Here is a 22,967-nt window from a genome sequence, read left to right as displayed (position 1 = left end):
CAGGTGGAAGCCAATCAAGTTGTAGTGACATCTTAAGTATGATCACATTTTGTTGCACCTGGGCTCAATTTGAAGTGGCATAGCAAAAGGGTGTGAATACTTATGTAAATGAGATCTGTATTTCATTTTCAATACATTTGTTAAAGTTTCTAAAAACATGTTTTCACTTTGTCATTATGGGATATTGTATGTTGATGGGCAAAAAAATAAATATTTAATCAATTTTGAATTCAGGCTGAAACACAAAATGTGGAATAAGTCAAGGGGTATGAATACTTTCTGAAGGTTACTGTACACTCTACTAGTCTGGACAAGGTACACAATTCATTAATTGAATGTCGCCTACAAGTGGGCCAATTGACTGAGGCTGTGATGATCAAAATGTAATGCCTGATTCACACAATACTACTATGGTGAATGCTTACCCAGGCTGATCTACAAATAATGAGTAGTTATGATGCAAGGGGATTTGTAGGCACCTGCACTGTCAAACAAGCCCATAAACCCCTCCATTGATTGGTCTTTTGACTAAACGGAAAATCTCAAAAGATCTGATATGATTGGTCAAAAAACTAATTAGTTGGGGGAGGGGTTAATCAGAATTGGGCTGCTTCTGTAAACACAGCCTTAGTATTCATCCCTTAAACCACAGCTCCAAGAGCTGAGTTATGAAATGTGAATTGAGAAGGAATTAACATTTTCATCTGGTATACAGTTTCAACATTTTGTCATTATGTAATGAAGCAATGCAATTATACTTTAGGACCAAGAAAAGCCCTCCTACACACTTTCCCTTTCCAATGAGGCAAAGAGAATAAGTGTGCAAATGCAAATCCTGTATTGGGTGACATGTGAGCTCTATTATAGCACCTGAAATTCCTGGATTGTATATACACTGCCTCCTAATTGGCCTCACCAGGGAGTGACACTGCATGACGGGGGAGTGTGATTGGATGAATTCAGTTCAGTGGAGACCTTTTCATATTGGAACAAAAGAAAAACATCTTCCAAATATAGTTTAGTATTACATACCATTTCCAAACACATTGTATGTAATGCTTTTACACTGTAAAGCTTAGCAGAACCATCCATACCTCATAAAACCAATAACACGTTCACACCGTCATGCCAACCTGTGTGTGCGCGCAAAAGAGCGAGAGACCAGCATAAAAATGAACCCACAACCAAAACTGTGTTTGAGAAATATTTTCTTATTCAGATGTATAGCCAGTGAGAACAGACATTTTAATAGAATACTTGGTTACAGTAGGAGAGTGGTAGAAAGACAGACACCAGACCACCTCAGTTACCATGGCATCCTTCAATTGTCAAACTAAGATAGACACATCAAAAGCTACCATAACGGATGGCAATAACTGTCCTCTAAAGGACACTTTTATTTAAGTCTACGACAAGTATGTTATCATGTTTTGAAAAAGACACCATCAAGACATACTGATATAATTACTCTCGTGTAAAGGTATGAATTCATAGCTGAAATTAAAAATACTGCGTAGTGAGAGTGCGTATGGTAGTTTTAACTGAACTGCAGGAGAGGGCAGGTTTGCAAGTTGTGGGACGCTGGAGGGCAGTGCGACCTCAAAATCAGGGTGCTCGGCTTCGTTAGGGGAGATGGGGGTGTTGCCTCTCGCCGTTTACAACATCTTCCTCTTCTCAAACTCCTGTGGAGAGAGGGACAGAACAGAGGGGGGAAAGAGAGATTATTTATTCATGTGGATTCACACAGTTTGTTTACATCTGGAAGCTACAGGGGGTGGGGGATGATGGGTGCTAGTAGTCCCCAAAAACGCACTTTCCTTTCTTCCCGGGGGTTGGGGGAATGTCTTCGTCACAAATGGCACCCCCATTCCCTACATAGTGCACTACTTTTGACCAGAGCCCAATGGGAGCCATTTGAGATGTAGACAATATATTTCTCTCATCGGGGATTAATGAAGTACAAATAAATTCAGAATTGTTATTTCAGATGCAAAGATAAATACCTTACACACCGAATAAGGCGCTAAGGCAAGGCTCATATACAGTGTGGAATAGTCCAAACACAGAAAACATGTATATTCACACCAAAGCATCAAGATCCATAGGCATGTGACATGACAGTGAAAAATATGTGAAAGCACATAACCAAAAGGATGAAGGAGAACATCACGCATGGGATGTCACCATTTACATACACCATTTCCTAAATATCAGGAAGGGCGATAGAACAAATACTCTCCTTCCCTTCCTCCTAGAATTTCCAATTTCACAGAGGAAAAAGCTTATTTTATGCAAATGTCATTTATCAGGTCTGCAACAACAGATGCATGTTGCTGCACAATGGAAAAGGCCGTACTTTTAAAATACCTGGTTGTCTACTGCCACCAAGTGGTTGAACAGATCTACTTTGGCTCAACACTCAACTTTGACACAGTGCTAGAGTAACTTGGCGGGGTGTGCATGTGTCATCTGTAATGTAATGCTCAGGAGTGTTAAGGGATGGGTTAAGTGGATCTGTACGCGCTGATCAAGGTCAGGCCCTTGACTTTCTGAGAAAGAGGAGAGAGAGCAAGAGAGAGCTGGCGGAGAAAGCGCATAGGGTTGAGCGGGGCTGTGTTAGGGCTTCATGGTGGCCCCGAGGCATCAGGCACTCTCTGATGGATGAAAGGAGGCAAAGGATGGAAAAATGGTCCACTCAGACTGTTCTGTCTGCTACCGCAAGTGGTACTGATGCACCAAGTCTGGTCCCGACAGGACCCTGATCAGCTCCTAACCCCAAGCCACTGCTAAATAGTTTACCAATAGCTACTCAAACTTACGCTTGACTCGTCACATACGCTGCTACTGCTTATTACCCGTCCTGTTGCCTAGTCATCCGTACCTATATGTACAGATCTGCCTCAATTACCTCGTACCCCTGCACATCGACTCGGGACCCCCTTGCCTAGTCATCCGTACCTATATGTACAGATCTGCCTCAATTACCTCGTACCCCTGCACATCGACTCGGGACCCCCTTGCCTAGTCATCCGTACCTATATGTACAGATCTGCCTCAATTACCTCGTACCCCTGCACATCGACCCGGGACCCCCTTGCCTAGTCATCCGTACCTATATGTACAGATCTGCCTCAATTACCTCGTACCCCTGCACATCGACTCGGGACCCCCTTGCCTAGTCATCCGTACCTATATGTACAGATCTGCCTCAATTACCTCGTACCCCTGCACATCGACTCGGGACTCCCTTGCCTAGTCATCCGTACCTATATGTACAGATCTGCCTCAATTACCTCGTACCCCTGCACATCGACTCGGGACCCCCTTGCCTAGTCATCCGTACCTATATGTACAGATCTGCCTCAATTACCTCGTACCCCTGCACATCGACTCGGGACCCCATGTATATAGCCAAGTTCTCATTGTGGATTTATTCCTCGTGTCATTATTTTTCTATTTTACTTTTCTATATTTTGATGCATTGTTGGGAAGGGCCTGTAAAGTAACAATTTCAATGTTGGTCTACACCAGTTTTTTTTTACAAAACATGTGACATAAAATTTGATTTGAAGAGGGCGAGAGAGCGAGCGAGAGATGCAAGAAGGATCGTCCTTGTGTGTGACAAATAGTCAGGAGGGGAGAGTGTCAAAGGTGCTCAAGACAGAAAGAAGGGGAGAGGCGGAGCAAGATGAGAGATGAGGGCAGGATGAAGGAGAGGAGAGAGGGAGGGATGAAGAGTGCTGGTGTGCGACAGGGACATTTTGTCAAGAAGGGAGGCCATGAGAAAGAGTGAAAAATGGAGAGAGCAGCACACATGGGTGAATGGAGGTTTATGTGGGCTTGACAGAGTCTGCGTGGAATGCTAGGGGAGTGGAGTTTGCACTTTTGGATCTATTCTAATCGGTGACAAGCAAGCTTAATCTAGCGCAGTTACAGTATTTGAAAGACAACAAATACTTGAATCTAGGTGTGGACACAAGGGGAGCTTCACTGACCAAGCACAAACACTAAAGGGTTGGGCATTGTACTGTACTGAGAGCTGAGCATGTTATACCAAACCAAACTACCCCCCCACGGGCACTACTTTCTTTGTTTGCTCTGGTGTGTCGTGTGTATTATTACGCCGATTACAGCAGCCGCCAATGAGATTAACAGAGACGTATGAACACAATGGGCTGGGAAATTAACAGGCCGGGAAAGAGTTTTTCATCATTATGCGCAATGATTATGAATTAAACCAAAACAGTGCTACCACCGCACAAATCCATATCTGTGTGTTCGGGTTTGCCACACTGTGCTCGCTCGTAATGAAAGAATAAGATGATGAATGGGTGTAATACACACTAACTTTTTAAACGTCTTGTTAAAACTGCCGTCCTCCGGTGATAAATTGAAATAAACAGGCAGCAGCAGCGGAGCTAAATTGCCCGCCCCGGCATCAACAGCCATGGTTATTAATTTCCCCCTTTCACCTCGCTGTTGCCTTTTGTTTATTACGTATTAAAAAAAGTTCAATCCCAAGTCCCACAACCTTGCTTGTGGGACCCAAACACTGAAAACATCAACAGACTCAAGTAGAAAAAAACTCAAAACGTACTCAACCAACAGTAAACTCTGTTTAGTTCGTAGTTTTTTAGTATATTTGAGGGAAGAGGCAGAGTTGGGATGTGGGACTAAAGTAACCCTTTTGCCGTCCTCCCCCAGCTGCGATGCTAGAACGGTACGGTCCGTTGCACCACTGAATGACAAATGTTCTCTCTCTACTGGTCTCACCCATAGAGTTGGCTAGAGGGCTCTTGAACCATGGAAAAGAGAGATGAGCTCTTTAATCCATATCTCTAGTCTCACCTTGAACATGGTGCTGCCCAGCTGGGCAGGGGACATGCTGACCACAACGCCCGCCTGCTGTAGGGCGGCAATCTTCTCTTTGGCTCCGCCCTTGCCCCCTGCGATGATAGCACCGGCGTGACCCATCCTACGGCCCGGCGGGGCAGTGAGCCCGGCGATGAAAGACACCACAGGCTTGGCATTCGCTCCCTGGGGGGGGGGGGGGGGGAGAAAGAGCCCCAGTCACTCTTGTATTCTCAGACAAATAACAGAATAGACGCTGCAAAACAGACAAAATGTCTTCCTGTTAACAGCCCCTCTTAAATAGGCATTCTTAGAAGCCATCTTACATTATTATTAAAACAGATAGTGTAAAGTAAATGTTTTATTCACATTCATGTCAATATGATATTACATGCTCTGTCCAGATGTGTGTGAAAGAGTCAATGGATGGGCACACATACACCCTCCACACACACACCCCTCCCTGCCATTTCATATGATCTCATTCTTGCAGAAGCAGGTAATTAGTCACACGGACACTGATTAGCTCTGGCCCCGTCCGCTCAGCTCGTCCTGATGGATGGCTAAATTCAACATTCGAGATAATCTTCCAGTGCTGGCGGGAGGGGAGAGAGAGCTAATATTTCACACTCAGGAATAACATCATACTGGGGATGAAAGACGTAAGGGTGGGGCTTGTTCATTAGGGCACGCGAAGGAAAACATTTTGAAAAATGAGCGTTTCCTATTAGACCAGGTACTGTCGTAACTACCCATTTCGGTAAAAAAAAAATCCAAATGAACACAATCCAGGCCTCTCTTCAGATGTTCTTTCTCGGGTACTTGCCTTGTGATAAGGCTCTCCCTCCATCTTTCTCTTGCGCCCTCTTTCTCTCCCTCATTCCGTATCCTTCAGAGGCGTTAACACGGCGTGTCAAACAAACTGGCCGACAAGCCAGGGAAGGTGGGCCTCCTGCCTATGGCTTTACTTCACTTCTACCATTTCAGTACAGGCGTTCCAAAATGGAGCGCTCCTGAAACTGGCAGGTAGGTACAGCAAGACGACGCCTATTCATTTCAACACGCTTGAAGACACTGGATAATTGTTTAAGCAGAGCAGCCAATCCGCTCGTCTCTCAGCCAAGAAAATCAATTTTAAAAAGTTTTTTTTTAAAAACCTGGCTAACAACGTACAGTATTAACAAGAGATGGCTCTGAAAGCAAATGTTCACTGAACGGGGGACTATGACTGCAATCAAGGGAAAAAAAGGTGCCGAGAGGATTCTAATTATTAGAGGTGAATGTTTCCTCTTGTAAGGTGGCCCAACATTTTTCCCTTTAAAATGGGTGAGATCGAGGGTGGCCATGCCGTCCTGCAGGCTTTTGTTCCACACCTGAATCTACTACTCAGCTGCTTTTCAGGACCTTGACGAGCTGAAGCAGGGCTGGAGCAAAAGCCTGAACATTCAGTAGCTCTCCAGGTGGAGGGATGGCCACCTCAGTTTCAGAATCTCTATTCACAATGCCTGTCCCTGTCCATACAATCTTATTCATTATGATCAACAAGTCAAAACTGATCCTGGATTCATCAATGCAAGCCCAATGCCGTTCCTCTAGCTAGGCCCTCATGACTCCAGTTCTGGCACTCGCTTGTCCCGTCCTAATGAATTCACAACTTTGACAAAATGAACCATCCCCGTGTGCATCAACACTTAAATCTACCTAAACATGTTAGGCTGTAATTAGTCAATTAATGTTAGTCTTCCCTCAGAGAAGAAGTCGGTGCATAACAAGAGAAGCTGAATTAGCATTTGAATGTTCCCACCGCCTTTGTCCTCCATTGTTAACCGGGGAGATGCATTACTTTAGTAATGGAACGAGAGAGAAGAGGAGGAGAAGGTTGTTCCCCCACAGGAGGGGAGGAGCAGGAGACAGGGGTTGTTTCGAAAGGGGGAAGCCTTGCTGTATGCTCGAGGGTAGAGCCTCAATCTTGTCAGATTAAGACAAACAGACAATTACAAAATGTACGAGGCCCCCTGTTCACACACTAGATGTGAATGAGTCTGCTGCCTCACCTCTTTCTAAAATCACTCCCCTGCCCTCCTAGACAACAATTGGAGTGTGTTAGTGAATTACAAGGGCTTGGCGTCATGCGTAAAGCACCTAGGAGAGAGAGAGAATGCAAGAGCAGGGGCTAAGAGTCAGAGGATAAAATGAAAAAGGATTAAAGGATACGTTTAGTGTTCCCGGAGGGTTAGCTGCCAAATACTCTACACCTGTCTCATTGGAAAGAATGGGCCCAACGGTGTTCGGTCTTAGTTAGCCGTTTCATTTTACAAATGCATGGAGACTGAATAATACTAGGTGGGATTTAGAAGTCTCAAAAAGAAAAAAAGAGAATGAGACCTTCTGTAAAGGTGACTTACACAGAATAAAAATATAAAAAAATGCAACATGCAACAATTCCACATTTTTTACAGTTACAGTTCATAAGGAAATCAGTCAACTGAAATAAATAAATTAAGCCAAAATCTATTTCACATGACTGAGAATACAGATCTGCATCGGTTGGTCACAGATACCTTCTGCCTCATACAGTGTGACACCTCTCCTTCTCATAGAGTTGATCAGGCTGTTGATTGTGGCCTGAATGTTGTCCCACTCCTCTTCAATGGCTGTGCGAAGTTGCTGGATATTGGCAGGAACTGGAACACACTGTCGTACAAGTCGAGCCAGAGCAACCCAAACAAGCTCAATGGGTGACATGTCTGGCGAGTATGCAGGCCATGGAAGAACAGAAAAATGTTCAGCTTCCAGGAATTGTGTACAGATCCTCGCGACATGACCATAAATAAAATGCAATTGTGTTGGTTACCCGTAGTTTATGCCTGCTCATACCAAAACCCCACAATGAGGCACTCTGTTCACAACGTTGACATCAGCAAACCGCTTTGCCCACACGACACCATCTTCCCGGTACAGTTGAAAACGGGATTCATCAGTGAAGAGAACTTCTCCAGTAGTTTGTGCAGAAATTTTTGGGTTGTGCAAACCCAGTTTATCAGCTGTCCGGGTGGCTAGTCTCAGACGATTCCACAGGTGAAGAAGCAAGATGTGGAGGTCCTGGACAGGCGTGGTTACACGTGGTCTGCTGGTTGGACATACTGCCAAATTCTCTAAAATGACGTTGAAGGCGGCTTGTGGCAGAGAAATGAACATTCAGTTCTCTGGCAACAGCTCTGTTTGGCATTTCTGTAGTCAGCATGCCAATTGCACACTCCCTCAAAACTTGAGACATCTGCCTCCCGGGCTTTGTCGCAGACAGCCGAGAACAGAAAACGGTGCACAATTGGCCCAGCGTCGTCCGGGTTAGGGGAGGATTTGGCCAGCCGGGATGTCCTTGTCCCATTGCACTCTAGCGACTCCTGTGGCGGGCCGGGCGCATGCACGCTAACACTGTCACCAGTTGTACGGCGTTTCCTCCGACACATTGGTGCGGCTGGCTTCCGGGTTAAGTGAGCAGTGTGTCAAGAAGCAGTGCGGCTTGGCAGGGTTGTGTTTTTGGCGGACAACATGGCTCTCGACCTTCGCAACAATGGAACAAGACTAACTACCAATTGGATACCACAAAATGGGGAGAAAAAGTGTTAAAGAAAAATCATAAGAAAACTTGAGCCATCTGAGGCATTGTGTTGTGTGACAACTGCACATTTTTTTTGTTCAGTATATTAAAACAGACAGGTTGGAAAGCAGCCCACAGTTAGAGGAATAGTTTTAATATGTAGGTCATGCAATGACCTCTAAAGTGTGTACTAATTTTAGCTCTGCGAAATGAAAAACATCAGTGCAACTTTTGGGTGCATAGATCTCTCTTTTAAAGCTCCTCTTTTGTAAATTAGTTGATTGTCTATCTTTAATCCATCCCATCCCTTGTATTGGGCACATTATGTCAAGTGTTACACTTTTAATAAAGACTGATTCGACAATTTGATCTCCATCCCCTAAACTTCAATCGTGTACAAGTGCTCACCAAATGGCTGATCGCGATCTTCAAGACATTTCTAGTCGATCACCAAAAATGTCTGTAGACAGGCCAATGAATGATAAAGGTTTTTTTTAAATCTGAGAAGTAGATCTCTGCCTTCTTTTTGACTGGGAAAATGATCTTAACTCAGAAAAGGTTGGTGATCACTGCTTTATACCAACCCTATTTCAACAGTCTTTACCCAGCACAACCAAACCTCTGCCAACCTTAAAGAATATTTATAGACAAATTACTTAAAACATGCAGGTAAAATGTTGTACAACTTATAAGAATTTACTAGATGTAATAACGTGTTCATAAGGCTTAAGTGACATTATCTTATGTCTATGTATCAAAATGTCAACTGACTCAAAATCAATTTAAGACCAAGAGCTCCGCTGTCTGCCCTGTCTTCCGTAATGGAATCGATACGAGGCCGTCGTTAACAGTGGCGACGTCTCAAATGCACCCTAGTCCCTAAATAATGCACTACTTTTGACCAGTCTTATGAGCCCTGGTCAAAAGTAGTGCACTATACAGAGAATAGGGTGACATTTGGGATGCACCCAGGGGACATCTACTACATCTCTTCCAGGAAGATAAAGTTCAATTCATGTAATGTTGCCTGACCGTTCATTGATCATGTCCTCTGCATATTTCACACCAAACCCTCATTTGTAATCTGTCCAGTGTGATGAAATTCATTAAGGGGCAGTCCCAAATGGCACCCTACTCCCTACCACACTACTTTTGACCATGGCCCGGTCTTTGGTTGAAAGTAGTGCACTATATACGAAATAGGGTGCCATTTGGGATGCAGCCTAGGATGATGTGTCTGCTGTAACTAATAGATTGATGGGTTTGAAGGTTTTTCATCTGTGCAGAAAGAGATCATTTTGAAATGTCAATCTATACTGGTAAGGGCATACCAATGTGATATTGTATTCTACTTTTCATCAGAGTCCCAAATGGCACCCTATTCCCTAGTGTAATTGTATTGTACTTTTCATGTACGATTGAAAATATGCCGAGCTGATCTTATGACGAATTAGAGTCAAATAAATGTATTTGTGTGCATGTTGTAGATTCAAAAATTCAATACTGACAATAGTATTTGTGTTAGGGTTGGGCAGTATTCAGATTTTCATACCGTATTACTGGAAGTGCACACTGGAAGTGCTCTATTTCTAAATAAATACATTTTGTATTTATTTTTGAAGCACATTTTTATTTATTTTTTTAGGCAATATGGATCTTGCCATCTAGCCACTTAGCTAGCAAACCAAATGCATAGATGGAGCCCTGAGCTGGATATAATTTACTTGGCAAATACATGGTTAACTTAGTTATAACTTCGTTTTCTGAAAAACCTGGGAATTTTGGGAAAGCTATCTACATTTTGCAATCCTAGAAAAGAAAATGTCTGATGCATGGAATTGTTCAATGAGAATCTAAAGAGAGGAACGTCAATTTAGGGCTGGCTTTGCATTCAGTGTTTTCATTTCTCAACGTTGAACAGCAGCAGCCCAGATGAAACAATTTCAGGCTTTGGTTAAACTGCTGCCTCTGTGTGGAGCATTGAACACCAATCGACTTTCTGAGAACTACCCGCGGCTTACACGCTCAAATTGGATGAGCCGGTTTGTACATGAGGAAGGGAGAGAGGCTGCGTCCCAACTGGCACTGTAATCCCCATGTAGTGCACTACTTTTGACCTGGGCCCAAAGGGCTCTGGTCAAAAGAAGAACACTATTAGGAAAATAGGGTGCCATTTTGGCCTTGGCCAAAGAGTTGTTCTCCCGACACAGAGGGTGGTGAGAGAGAGATTTGCATGCATTAGGGCAGCAGAAAGCACATCAAATTCATATTTATCTGCCGAACACCTGACACAGACAAACCGCATAGTGTGTGCACACATACGCGTCACAAAAATCTCCTTGCTCAATCAAAATTCTGTGTCTTGACAAATCTAGAGGGCAACACACACACTTGGCAATAACTGTCGCTGAAAGGCACTTAAACACTTTTCAAGCCTTGCATAATTCACCAGCCATGCTCCAATCGTCAGTCTCTCCCACATCTGCCTGGAAAGTGTCAATCAAAGGTGTGTGCCGTATTCTGCACCATGAACCCTAACCCTCTCCCTCACTGGAAGTACATGCACTCTAGCTCACACCCTCAGCCTATCCAGAACCCAAGGTCCATTAGCAGGTGGAAATACAGTGTCTTACTATACTTGAGGACTTTTGGGAACCAACAATTGTTTCCTATTGACAATCCTATTTTCCCTAACACTAATTCTAACCATAAAATAGCCTTTTTACAAGTGAGGACCGGCAAAATGCCTCACTTCTCTGAATTGTAGTTAGTTTACCATTCTTGTGAGGACTTCTGGTACTCAGAAGTATAGTAGAAATGTGTCCACTCGCAAACAAGTTTTGGAACTGGGGGCTCAGTGTGTGCCCTCCTGAGGGCAGAATCAAAGCGATGAAAGGGAGTACCTGACAGAACCACTCATCTTTTCAAAAGGGTCTGAATGATTCACGAAAGCACTGGTGGACCATTGACAAAGTGTTAACAGTCTGGTAGCATGTTAATGTGTGTGTCTGTCTCCTCTTACAGAGTTGTGCTGTTTGAGGTAATCGGCAGCATTCTCCTCGGCGTTGCCGCCGATCTCGCCGATCAGGATGATGCCGTCAGTCTTGGGGTCCTGCAGGAACACCTCCAGGCAGTCGATGAAATTTGTCCCATTGAAGGGGTCCCCACCGATGCCTGAACAAAAACCACACAAACCATTAGAACAGTTACGCTGCTTATATCCATAAGATGGATGTCAGATGTGACCGTAGGCATAGAGTACAATGTACTTGTCATTTTTCTTTTTGATTTAATATGTCACTAGGAAAGTGTTATGTACGCATTAAAAATAACTACACTGAGTGTACAAAACATTAGGAGCGCTTTCCTAATATTGAGTTGCACTCTTTTTCGCCCTCAGAACAGCCTCAATTCGTCAGGGCATGGACTCTACAAGGTGTCGAAAGCATTCCACAGTGATGCTGGCCTATGTTGACTCCAATGCTTCCCACAGTTGTGTCAAGTTGGCTGGATGTCCTTTGGGTGGTGGGCCATTCTTGATACTCACAGGAAACTGTTGCGCATGAACAACCCAGCAGTGTTGCAGTTCTTGACACAAACCAGTGCGCCTTGTACTTACTATCATACCCCGTTCAAAAGGTACTTAAATATTTTGTCTTGCCAATTCACCCTCAAGTCTCAATTGTCTCAAGGCTTAAAAATCCTTCTTTAACCTGTCTCCTCCCCTTCATTTATACTGGTTGAAGTGGATTTAACAAGGAGCATTCAACAAGGGATCACAGCTTTCACCTGGTCAGTCTCATGGAAAGAGCAGGCGTTCCTAATGTTTTGTAAACTTAGTGTACAGTGTCTTCAGAAAGTATTCAGTCAGACCCCTTGACTTTTTCCAAATTGTGTTACGTTAGACTTATTCTAAAATGGATAGAGAAAATAAATCCTCAGCAATCTACACACAATACCCAATAATGGCAAAGCAAAACCAAGTTTTTAAAAATGTATTTGAAATACAAAAAAAACAATACCTTATTGTTACAGGAATTAAATTCCTATATGTTTTAATACCCAATTAAAATTAGACACTGTCAATTCCTAAGAATTTGTAAGACTCTTATTTGCATAAAATGGACAGAGACCAGTCTCAAAATCAATCAGCAGCGTTCATTCTCGAGAGTACTGAACATGATACAGTTTACGACTAATGTCGTCATTAGTTTTCGAACTGTCCCGTCTCTTCTTCACCCTAGTACAAAGGCTGTATAGACCTTCCCACATCGTCTCTCCCTACTTAGATCATTTACGACCGAGCCAAGGTCTGCCTGTGTAGATAGGCATTATAGCCAGTCTGACTATAAGTTCATTCATTTCTACCAAGGAACAGACAGTCATTGTTCTATTTCTTGATTGTAATTACACACATTATATTCAGTACTAGGATAAAAAGAAAATTCATACATCTATACAGTAACATAATGGTATTCTGATTAGTCAGTCCTGATTGAAATGTATACATAATTATTCATTATTGATAAAAAATCCCTTAACACTTATTTACATAACTATTCATACCCTTTGCTATGAGACTCGAAATTGAGCTCAGGTGCATCCTGATTTCATTGATCATCCTTGAGATGCTTTGACAACTTGATTCGAGTCTACTTGTGGTAAATTAAATTGTTGGACATGATTTGGAAAGGCACACACTTGTCTATATAAGGTCCCACAGTTGACAGTGCATGTCAGAGCAAAAAACAAGCCATGAGGTTGAAGGAATTGTCCGTAGAGCTCCGAGAAAGGATTGTGTCGAGGCACAGATCTGGGGAGGGGTACCAACATTTTTTGCAGCATTGAAGGTCCCCAAGAACACAGTGGCCTCCAGCATTCTTAAATGGAAGAAGTTTGGAACCACCAAGACTCTTCCTCGAGCTGGCCGCCCAGCCAAACTGATCAATCAGGGGAGAAGGGCCTTGGTCAGGGAGATGATCAAGAACCCAATGGCCACTCTGATAGAGCTCCAGAGTCATTTGTGGAGATGAGAGAACCTTCCAGAAGGACAACCATCTCTGCAACAGTCTACTAATCCAGTCGTTTATGTTAGTGGCCAGACGGAAGCAGCAACTCAGCAAAACGCACATGACATCCTGCTTGGAGTCTGCCAAAAGGCACCTAGACTCTCAAACCATGAGAAACAAGAGTCTCTGGTCTGATGAAACCAAGATTGAACCCTTTGGCCTGAATGCCAAGCGTCACGTCTGGAGGAAACCAGGCACCATCCCTATGGTGAAGCATGGTGGTGGCAGCATCATGCTGTGGGGATGTTTTTCAGTGGCAGGGACTGGGAGACTAGTCAGGATCAAGAGAAAGAGCAAAGTACAGAGAAATCTTTGATGAAAACCTGCTGCAGAGCACTCAGCACCTCAGACTGGGGCGAAGGTTCACCTTCCAACAGGACAACGACCCTAGGCACACAGCCAAGACAACGCAGGAGTGGCTTTGGGATAAGTCGTTGAACGTCCTTAAGTGGCCCAGCCAGAGCCCAGACTTGAACCCGATCAAACATCTCAGGAGAGACCTGAGAATAACTGTGCAGCAATGCTCCCCATCCAACCTGACAGAGCTTGAGAGGATCTGCAGAGAAGAATGGGAGAAACTCCCCAAATACAGGTGTCCCCAAGCTTGTAGCGTCATACCAAAGAAGACTCAATACTGTAATCGCTGCCAAAGAAGCTGTAACAAAGTACTGAGTAAAGCGTCTGAATTCTTATGTAAATGTGATATCAGTTATATATATATATATATAAATTAACAAGAATGTATACAAACTTGTTTTTGCTTTGTCATTATGGGGTAATGTGTATAGATTGATGAGGGGGGGAAAAGGATTTAATCAATTTTAGAATAAGGCTGTGACGTAACAAAAAGTCGAGGGGTCTGAATTCTGTCAGAAGGCGCTGTATTCTGTCTATACCAGGGGTGGACAACTAGCAGACCTTTTTGTAGTCCCGCAGAAAAAAACTTATCTCATGGCAAAGTGTAGAATAGCATTAAATTACTCTAAAACTTCAGAATATTCTCTCTGCTGAAATTTTCCTTTGGGCTCTCAAAAGGCTAGGGCCGGCTTTGACCGCATGGGTGGGTACGCAGACCCGCGAGCCACTGAGGCCCCTCATTATCAGTTCAGATGTGTTAGTGGCCCCCACCCCATCAAAGTTGTATATCGATGGTTTATAAATTTGAAGTATCTTTATATCATAACGTTTAGTCCCACGTACCGATGCAGAGAGACTGTCCCAGGCCAACTTGTGTAGTCTGGTGCACAGCTTCGTATGTGAGAGTTCCCGACCTTGAGACAATCCCTGAAAGATAAGGAGAGAATGAGGACAAGTTCCAATTCTCTTAACAAGCATCCTTCCCTTTTCCCCTTCTTGAGTGGTAAGGAGGAAGAATGCATTTAAGTATGGGAAAGGACCTGTATTTATACTGTATGGGTGCGGACCAAATTGCACCCTATTGCCAGGTACTTATTTGTCCAGAGTAAATAACCCACGGACACTAGAGATGCTTTAACCAAGTTTAATTCTTCCCAAAGGTTCTGTACAGCTGTAATCAGACAGCAAAACATTTCTCTCCATCAAAGTTATTTACATCCTACTTAAGACACTCCCTCTCTCCAAACCTTAGTTTATGCCCAACAGGAAGAAGGTAACCAGATACTAAACCATGATTACTCCCTTAAGGGGAACTGACCTCACCCCTCACCTCAACCCCTCCTTCACCTAATCCACAGATATCCATCTGTCTTCCCTATAACAACACGTCGCTCTCCATCAAACACATGTCAAAGCCTTCTGGCTTTCTACAGAGAACCCTTAACTTCTGACATAAAGCCCATTCTCTCCCACTCTTTCTATTCAAGGCTTCTTCTCTATCATCTATTTAATATCTCAATGTTCAAAATGTCAAACCCAACACTATACAGTGCAATACGTTTGACTGGAGCCCCATAGACTATAGTGAATAGGGTGCCATTAGGGACGCACACTGTATGCCTTTGCAATGAGCAGCAAGTGGTCGAGGATGTCAGTGCAGCGATGCAGCTCCCCAGCAGTCACTCCATCACTACACCAGTGCAGGCTGGTGGGAGGAGCTAGAGGAGGATGGGTTCATTGTAATGACTGGAATGGAATAAAAAGGAACAGAGTCAAACATGTGGTTTCCATATGTTTGATAGCGTTCCATTAATTCCATTCCAGACATTACAATGAGCCAGTCCTTCTATAGCTCCTCCCACCAGCCTCCAACGCACCTGGAGAAACATTTGCTATGGCTGCGTCTGATGCCTAGTGCCTACAGGGCAGCAGCACTGACATCTTCACAAACTGTCTGCCGTGAGACAGTGAAGAAAATAAACCGCTTGTTCGCTCGCCAAGCAACTAGCGTGGATAGCCACATGGGCAGAGGTCCTTTCTCCTTCTCCCGATTCAACTACACGCATGTCATTTTGGAGACTGAAGCATGTATCGTGGGATCTCTAACCTACTGGTAACTTTCCATAAGAAACAGAACAAGCCGTTGGTCTGTCAACATTATGACACTGCTGCCAAGTAAAAGCGGATTTTATTCAATGAGTCACTGAGATGAATGCAAGTGAGCCAGGCAAAAATATCTCACCAATCCTTCCTTTCTTGTGAATGTGGCCCGGCATGATCCCGATTTTGCATTCTCCCGGCTGCAAAATAGGAAAACACAAAGTTGATACCAAAAGTGTGTGTGTGTGTTCTAGCCTCTTACGTTGATCATTCTAGAGCAGTGTCTGCCGATGAGGCGCGTAGTGCCCTGGCGCAGCAGCTTGTGTGTGTATATATATATATGTGTTCTTACATTAATAACTCCAGGGCAGTTGGGGCCGATCAGGCGGGTGGTGCTCTGGCGCAGCAGCTTGTGTTTGACCTTGACCATGTCCTGCTGGGGGATGCCCTCTGTGATGCACACCACCAGGGGCATGCCAGCATCAATGGCCTCAATGATGGCGGCACCCGCGAACGGAGGGGGCACGTAGATCACTGTGGCCTCTGCCCCGGTGCCCTCTCTCGCCTGTAGGTGCGGACAGAGGGACATGGTGAATTTAGGGCTTGCTATTCATCAATGTATGCATTTAATTAACAATTTCTTAACCAAGCGAAGTCAGTTGAGAACCAGGTCTCGCTTAGGGCTGAATAAGACCAGAGACAAGAAATAGCGGAACACATTTAACCTCCTTGACAGAGTTGAAGACGGGCACGCCGAGGTGTGTCCTCCCCCCCTTGCCGGGGGATACGCCACCGACTAGCCGGGAGCCATAGTCGATTGCCTGCTGGCTGTGAAACGTCCCCTAGAGATGGAGAGAAGGAGGAAGAATCAGAGAGAATCAGCTAGTCCCAATCCACCCAGTCGTTTCTCACTTGACCTTAGCCCACTTCAATGTTTGATTGCAGATCTGTAAGATGGAAGCAATATCGTGGAGTTCCTTCAGTTCAAAGGATTAGGGCCAAGGGGATGGGAGGTAGCGGCTGACTGTGATAGATGGAGCGGGGAGTTGTCCAGGTCACTTGCGGCACCAATCGCAAACCTTGAGATATCATTAAAGCCAGGTATAAGGGAATGAGGAGAACAGGCCTGCCATCCACCATTAATCAACGGGGCAGAATTGTGCCCAGTGCCCGCTGAGGGAGGGGGCACGGGAATCAAGCTGACATGGATGGGCACACGGACACTGCCAGCATATTAAAACTAGGTACAACAGCAGGTAAATCAAGGACTATGTGAATGGTTGTCAGAGAGGAGATTTGGTAAATGATATTCAAGTATTAGACTTTGTCTAATTATCACTTAGTTTCCCATGGACCTAAATGCATGATTAAGTAAAAATTCTACTTAAATGTAAGTTAGGATTCGCCTGTAAGTGAAAGGGGCTTAGGTTGGCATCACATACAATCAGTTTAAATCCAACTCAGGCACACTAAACGACCATAATCAATGGCCTTGTCTCTGTATTTCAAGAGGTCATCAATAAAAAAGCATTTTTTCTTTTTAAATCACTCACAGTCCCAACTTTACTTTTTCAGGGACACAGAGTCCAATAATGTGTCGTAATATTATTAATTTTCAACCTGCCAAGTTCCATCAGCCTTCTCAGTTAATAATTACAGAGGCTGTCTAGAAACGCTATAGATAAGTGGCTACGAGGGCCAACTACGACACGTCCAAATCAATGACCCTAATGTTAAAACTATAATTACCAGCAGTAAAGAGAAAGGAAAGACTGAGCCAGCACTTTTTTCCCCCCTCGCAACGCAGATATCTTTACATTTCAATATTTCTTCCCTCCGCCAGTCTCATCTTTTTTCTTCCTCTGTTCATTTATAATGCAACGTCTGCTCACTTTGCTCTTTTCTCCGGTGGTGGCGGTCCTAGCGATCATCCACTAATGAGCGGACAATGAATTTGAAGTATGGTTTGCTTATCAAGCCACGGAGGAAAGTCAGTGCGCAGCAGCAGCAACACTTGAGTCATTGCTCAGCCCTTTCTAATTAGCATGACTATTCATTAGAAGAACTATATTTAATAACCCTATATTAAGTTGATGAAGAGTTGTTGGGGGGGGGGGGGTATTAACCTACAAGGTGGAAGAGGAGAGAGTTGTTCGCTTGTTGGACAATGATGCCGATACTCTTCTTTTGACTGGGCCTACCATCCTCACCTAAGACAATATTGGGGAACGAGATTATGCTGTCATTTATCCGGGGATAAAGTGCTCAGTTGCAGATAAACTAGCTACTGTGCTACTGTAGGTAGATCGTCAACTATGTCTGTTGACAGTGAAACACAACCCTGATTGGGTTATCTATTGACAGTGAAACACAATAACCCAATCAGGGTTGTGTTCATTCGGCACCAAACGGATGAAAGCAGACAGACAGAGGGACTACCTGGACTTGTTCAATAGGAAATGCAAATTTTCAATAATTTCAGTAGCAAAAGTTAAGATTTCCTTTGAGTGCCGTAATGAACACAACCCAGTTGAATGCAGACAGCAGCCGGTGTCGGCCAGGTGTTGTGTAGCCGACATACCTGCTTCCCTGTGAAGCCTTGGCAAATGACCTTGGTGTCTTTATCAATGTAGAGGTTCTTTCTTGAAGCAGTATAACAGCTCCTTACTCCATTTTGCTGCACTGCAAACGGAGACAGAAGGAGAGGTGACATTTCACACACACAGGTGACATTTCCAAAAAACTCTATTGTCATGATGGAAAAGGGAGAAGGATTGCCATCTAGGAGACAGTCCAGTGTTGTTGCCTGAGCTGTTGTCACATGTGCCTCTGATTACTTTAAATCAAACAGACCTGATAGGCTCTGGGCCTATGTTCCAAAACATACAGTAGAACTGTCAGCAGTAAAACACACATACATTATCCAAGCATAGTGGTCTATATAGCGTGTTTTTGCTCTTTTCTCTCATGATTGATATTGAAAGGCAGGGAAAGGGGGATACCTAGTCAGTTGTACAACTGAACGCATTTAACTGAAATGTGTCTTCGCTACATATTCGTCGCCAGAACCACTGGCTCCAGGTCATCTACAAGTCCATGCTAGGTAAAGCTCCGCCTTATCTCAGCTCACTGGTCACGATGGCAACACCCACCCGTAGCACGCGCTCCAGCAGGTGTATCTCACTGATCATCCCTAAAGCCAACACCTCATTTGGCCGCCTTTCGTTCCAGTTCTCTGCTGCCTGTGACTGGAACGAATTGCTCACCAACTTCAAACATCTGCTATCTGAGCAGCTAACCGATCGCTGCAGCTGTACATAGTCTATCGGTAAATAGCCCACCCATTTTTACCTACCTCATCCCCATACTGTTTTTTTTTATTTACTTTTCTGCTCTTTTGCACACCAATATCTCTACCTGTACATGACCATCTGATCATTTATCACTCCAGTGTTAATCTGCAAAATTGTAATTATTCGCCTACCTCCTCATGCCTTTTGCACACAATGTATATAGACTCTCCTTTTTTTCTACTGTGTTATTGACTTGTTAATTGTTTACTCCATGTGTAACTCTGTGTTGTCTGTTCACACTGCTATGCTTTATCTTGGCCAGGTCGCAGTTGCAAATGAGAACTTGTTCTCAACTAGCCTACCTGGTTAAATAAAGGTGAAATAAATAAATAAAAATAAAAAATGTAACCCAGCCCCTCTGAATCAGAGGTGTGGGGGACTGCCTTAATCGACAACCTACTGTTCCCCAGGTGTGGATATCTGCCTTGCTCAGGGGCAGGAAGACAGATTTTTTACCTTGTCAGCTCGGGAATTTGATCCAGCAACCTTTGGGTTACTGGCACAATGCTCCTACCCGCCAAAATAAGCCTATGAATGGCATTAGTCTGTACAGTTCTGTATGACAGTCATGGTGAGATTATTATTTCACAAAAGGCAAGTTATAAATAAGGGAAATGAAACAAATGACCATGAATGTGTGTAGTAATCTACAGACATTTGTGAGACTCAGAAGTGGAAATTCTGCTATTTGGCCATGAAGGCTTGCTTAAACAGAGGGCAACATCATGGTTGCATGTAACGTTCGTTTGCTAGCTAACGGTTAACACTTCATGTTGTTGTTTGTCCTCCATTTGTGTTGAGCATTGAACTAAACTGAGGCAGAAAATAAATTTTAAAAAACATTGATAGGATCTGATAGGCTACTGATTGATAAGGTTATTTTCAGGCTTCTGCTCAGGAGCAGCTGGTCCACAGAATTAGCCAAGAACCCTATGAGCTTTTGACCTATGCTATTTCTATGAGCTGGTCAATGTGTAGCTAGCAGATTATAACAGGCTTATGTGATACTACTAATGTGATACTACGTTAGCCGTTACAGGATAGGTGCTGTTTGGCGTAGCACAGAATTTGAAACCAACCTTAACGATACCATCTTCGTTCTCGATTCGGCCAAACGTATCGCCAAGTTAAGTCGAAAATTATCTGTGCTGTGCCAAACATGAACTTACTTATCCGGTAACGGTTAATGGGGCATTGCCTTAGCCTATTGCTATTGTAGAGCAATGAAATGCTAAAAACAATTGAGTAAAGAGAAGAGACGGAATGGATGGGTGACTTAAGTCGTTTCATACCAACCAACCAGTGTTGGAGTAGTGAACTACATGTAGTTCAACTAGTAATTGAACTACATTTTGGTGGTAACGTTAGTTGAACTAAATTCAAATATAGGTAACGTTAGAGGTGGCAGTACTTTTTTAGCAAAAAGAAAAGTAAATGGGTTAAGTAGTCAATCATTTCCTTAATTTTTCGGCATCACTACATCAGACCTGCCTAATTCCCACTCTAAACAGCTTTGTGTTTAATATGCTAATGTACGGATGTGAATGTACGGATGTGTACGCATTTCAATCGGTGACGTTACTTGCTCTGAGTCTTGAAGTAGTGGTCGCAAAGGGCCGCGGCTTTTGTGGAGCGATGAGTAACGATGCTTCGTGGGTGACTGTTGTGCAGAGGCCTGGTTCGCGCGAGGGGACGGTCTAAAGTTATACTGTTACACTAAATCACACACTGTTAACATATCATATCATCTATGATATCATATGTACAGGTGCAGTGATGTGAGAGCTGCTCTGACAGCTGGTGATGGAGATGAGTCTCCATTTAAGTAAACCATTTACATTTAAGGTATACTAAAGCTGTTTCTTTCAGAGTGAAATCATTGGTAGCTTGGTTAACTCTTTTCAGAGTACTAGTAGCTTCCCCCAACACTGCAACCAACATACCCTGTAGCTACTTCCATATAAAGAGATGTAAATCACAAATGGAAAGCTTTACTTGCTGGTTGCAGCGTACAATACAACGGGGGAGTAACGTTAACGTTAGGTGGCATTAGCTTACCAAGCTACCAAAACAACTACATGACAGTTACAGTATAGGTAACTACATGTCCAATTCTCGTTTATAGAATTGACATGCTAAATATAAAGCCTAAAGGACAAGCACGGTCAAAGTTCAGTAATTCGGACTGTGGCCTGGAAATTGATGCGCTATCAGCATGCTAAAAGAGTTAGCCAGTATAGATGTACGAGGGCTGAGTGCCATGGCTACCCTATGAGCAAGAACCAACAAATCCCGTGCAAAACGTGCTCCGTGAAGCACTTCATTTACCAGAAACTAAACATTGAATACTTTTAAGGAGAACACATATGTTGTTCTACTTACAAAGCAGCCGGGCAAACAATCTACTATGCGACATCTCCGGTCATTCACCAATGACACCGGAGGCTAGGGACCTAAACGTAGAAGGCAAAGGGCTGACTATAAATATGCCCAACTAAAAAAATGTGTTGCAAAATTTTTTGGACTTGTTCAACCGATATACCAATGAAATATGTTGTCATTATACCAATTATTTAAGTCTCTGACAAAATTAGTACAACCAGTGAGATGGAATTTTCTCAAGGCAAATATTCAAGGTTGGCTTTAAACAGCAAAGAATTCTGGATAATGGAGTTCAATCACTTTCATCATGAACTCGGATGAGGCCTGCATGCCTCATATACTAGAGTGCGTGTTAAGCCCATCATAGAAATCCCAAGGGTAAAACCTGCTATGGAAATGTGATTCTTAGAGTGAACAAAAATGTAAAAGCAACATGCAACAATTTCTATTTTTTTACTGAGTTATAGTTCATACCAGGAAATCAAGAAATTTAAATGATTTCAGTATGCCCTAATCTATGTATTTCACATAATTTAATAAATGCCATTTAGCAGATGTTTTTACCCAAGGCGACTTCCAGTCATGCATGTCATGGGCTCCCGAGTAAAACTGCCTCTCAGTGCAAGAGGTATCATTGCAGTCCCTGGTTCAAATGCATCACATCCAGCTGGGATTGGGAGTCCGATAGGGCAGCGCCCCTGGTTTGGCCAGGGGTAGGCCGTCATTGTAAATAAGAATTTGTTCTTGACTGACCTGCCTAGTTAAATAAAGGTAAAATGCATGCATACATTTTAAGTATGGGTGGTCCCATGAATCAAACCCACTATCTTGGCATAGCAAGCGCCATGCTCTATCAACTGAGCTACAGAGGACCACAACTGGGAATACTCAAGATGCATCTGTTGGTCACAGACACCTTGAAAATAAAGGTAGGGACATGGATAAAAAAAACAGACAGTATCTGGTGTGACCATCATTTGCTTCATGCAGTGCGAAACATCTCCTTCGCATAGAGTTGATCAGGCTGTTGATTGTGGCCTATGAAATGTTGTCCCACTCCTCTTCAATGGCTGTGTGAAGTTGCTGGATATTGGCGGGGAGTGGAACATGCTGTCGTACACATCGATCCAGAACATCCCAAACATGCTCAATGGGTGACATGTCTGGTGAGTATACAGGAAATGGGAGAAATTTGAATTTTTTTCAGCTTCCAGTAATTGTTACAGATCCTTGAGACATGGGTCTATTATCATG

General features: G+C 43.6%; 1 protein-coding gene across 1 annotated transcript; it reads right to left on the bottom strand.

Annotated features, from left to right (window-relative positions):
- Positions 1-1,191: 1,191 nt before the first annotated feature.
- On the bottom strand, positions 1,192-21,754 carry suclg1 (succinate-CoA ligase GDP/ADP-forming subunit alph). Its single transcript, NM_001160498.1, is given in 9 exon segments — positions 1,192-1,682; positions 4,849-5,037; positions 11,475-11,626; positions 14,722-14,805; positions 16,121-16,178; positions 16,331-16,543; positions 16,704-16,820; positions 18,560-18,660; positions 21,714-21,754. Coding segments are annotated over 9 exon segments (975 nt in total). The 5' UTR covers positions 21,748-21,754; the 3' UTR covers positions 1,192-1,655.
- Positions 21,755-22,967: the final 1,213 nt, after the last annotated feature.

This window comes from Oncorhynchus mykiss, chromosome 10, assembly GCF_057628025.1.
Source record: "Oncorhynchus mykiss isolate SJ-2025 chromosome 10, ASM5762802v1, whole genome shotgun sequence".
In the NCBI taxonomy this organism is placed as follows: domain Eukaryota; kingdom Metazoa; phylum Chordata; class Actinopteri; order Salmoniformes; family Salmonidae; genus Oncorhynchus; species Oncorhynchus mykiss.
Note: the sequence above shows the minus strand (reverse complement) of the source record. Positions and strands in the feature narration are given on the sequence as shown.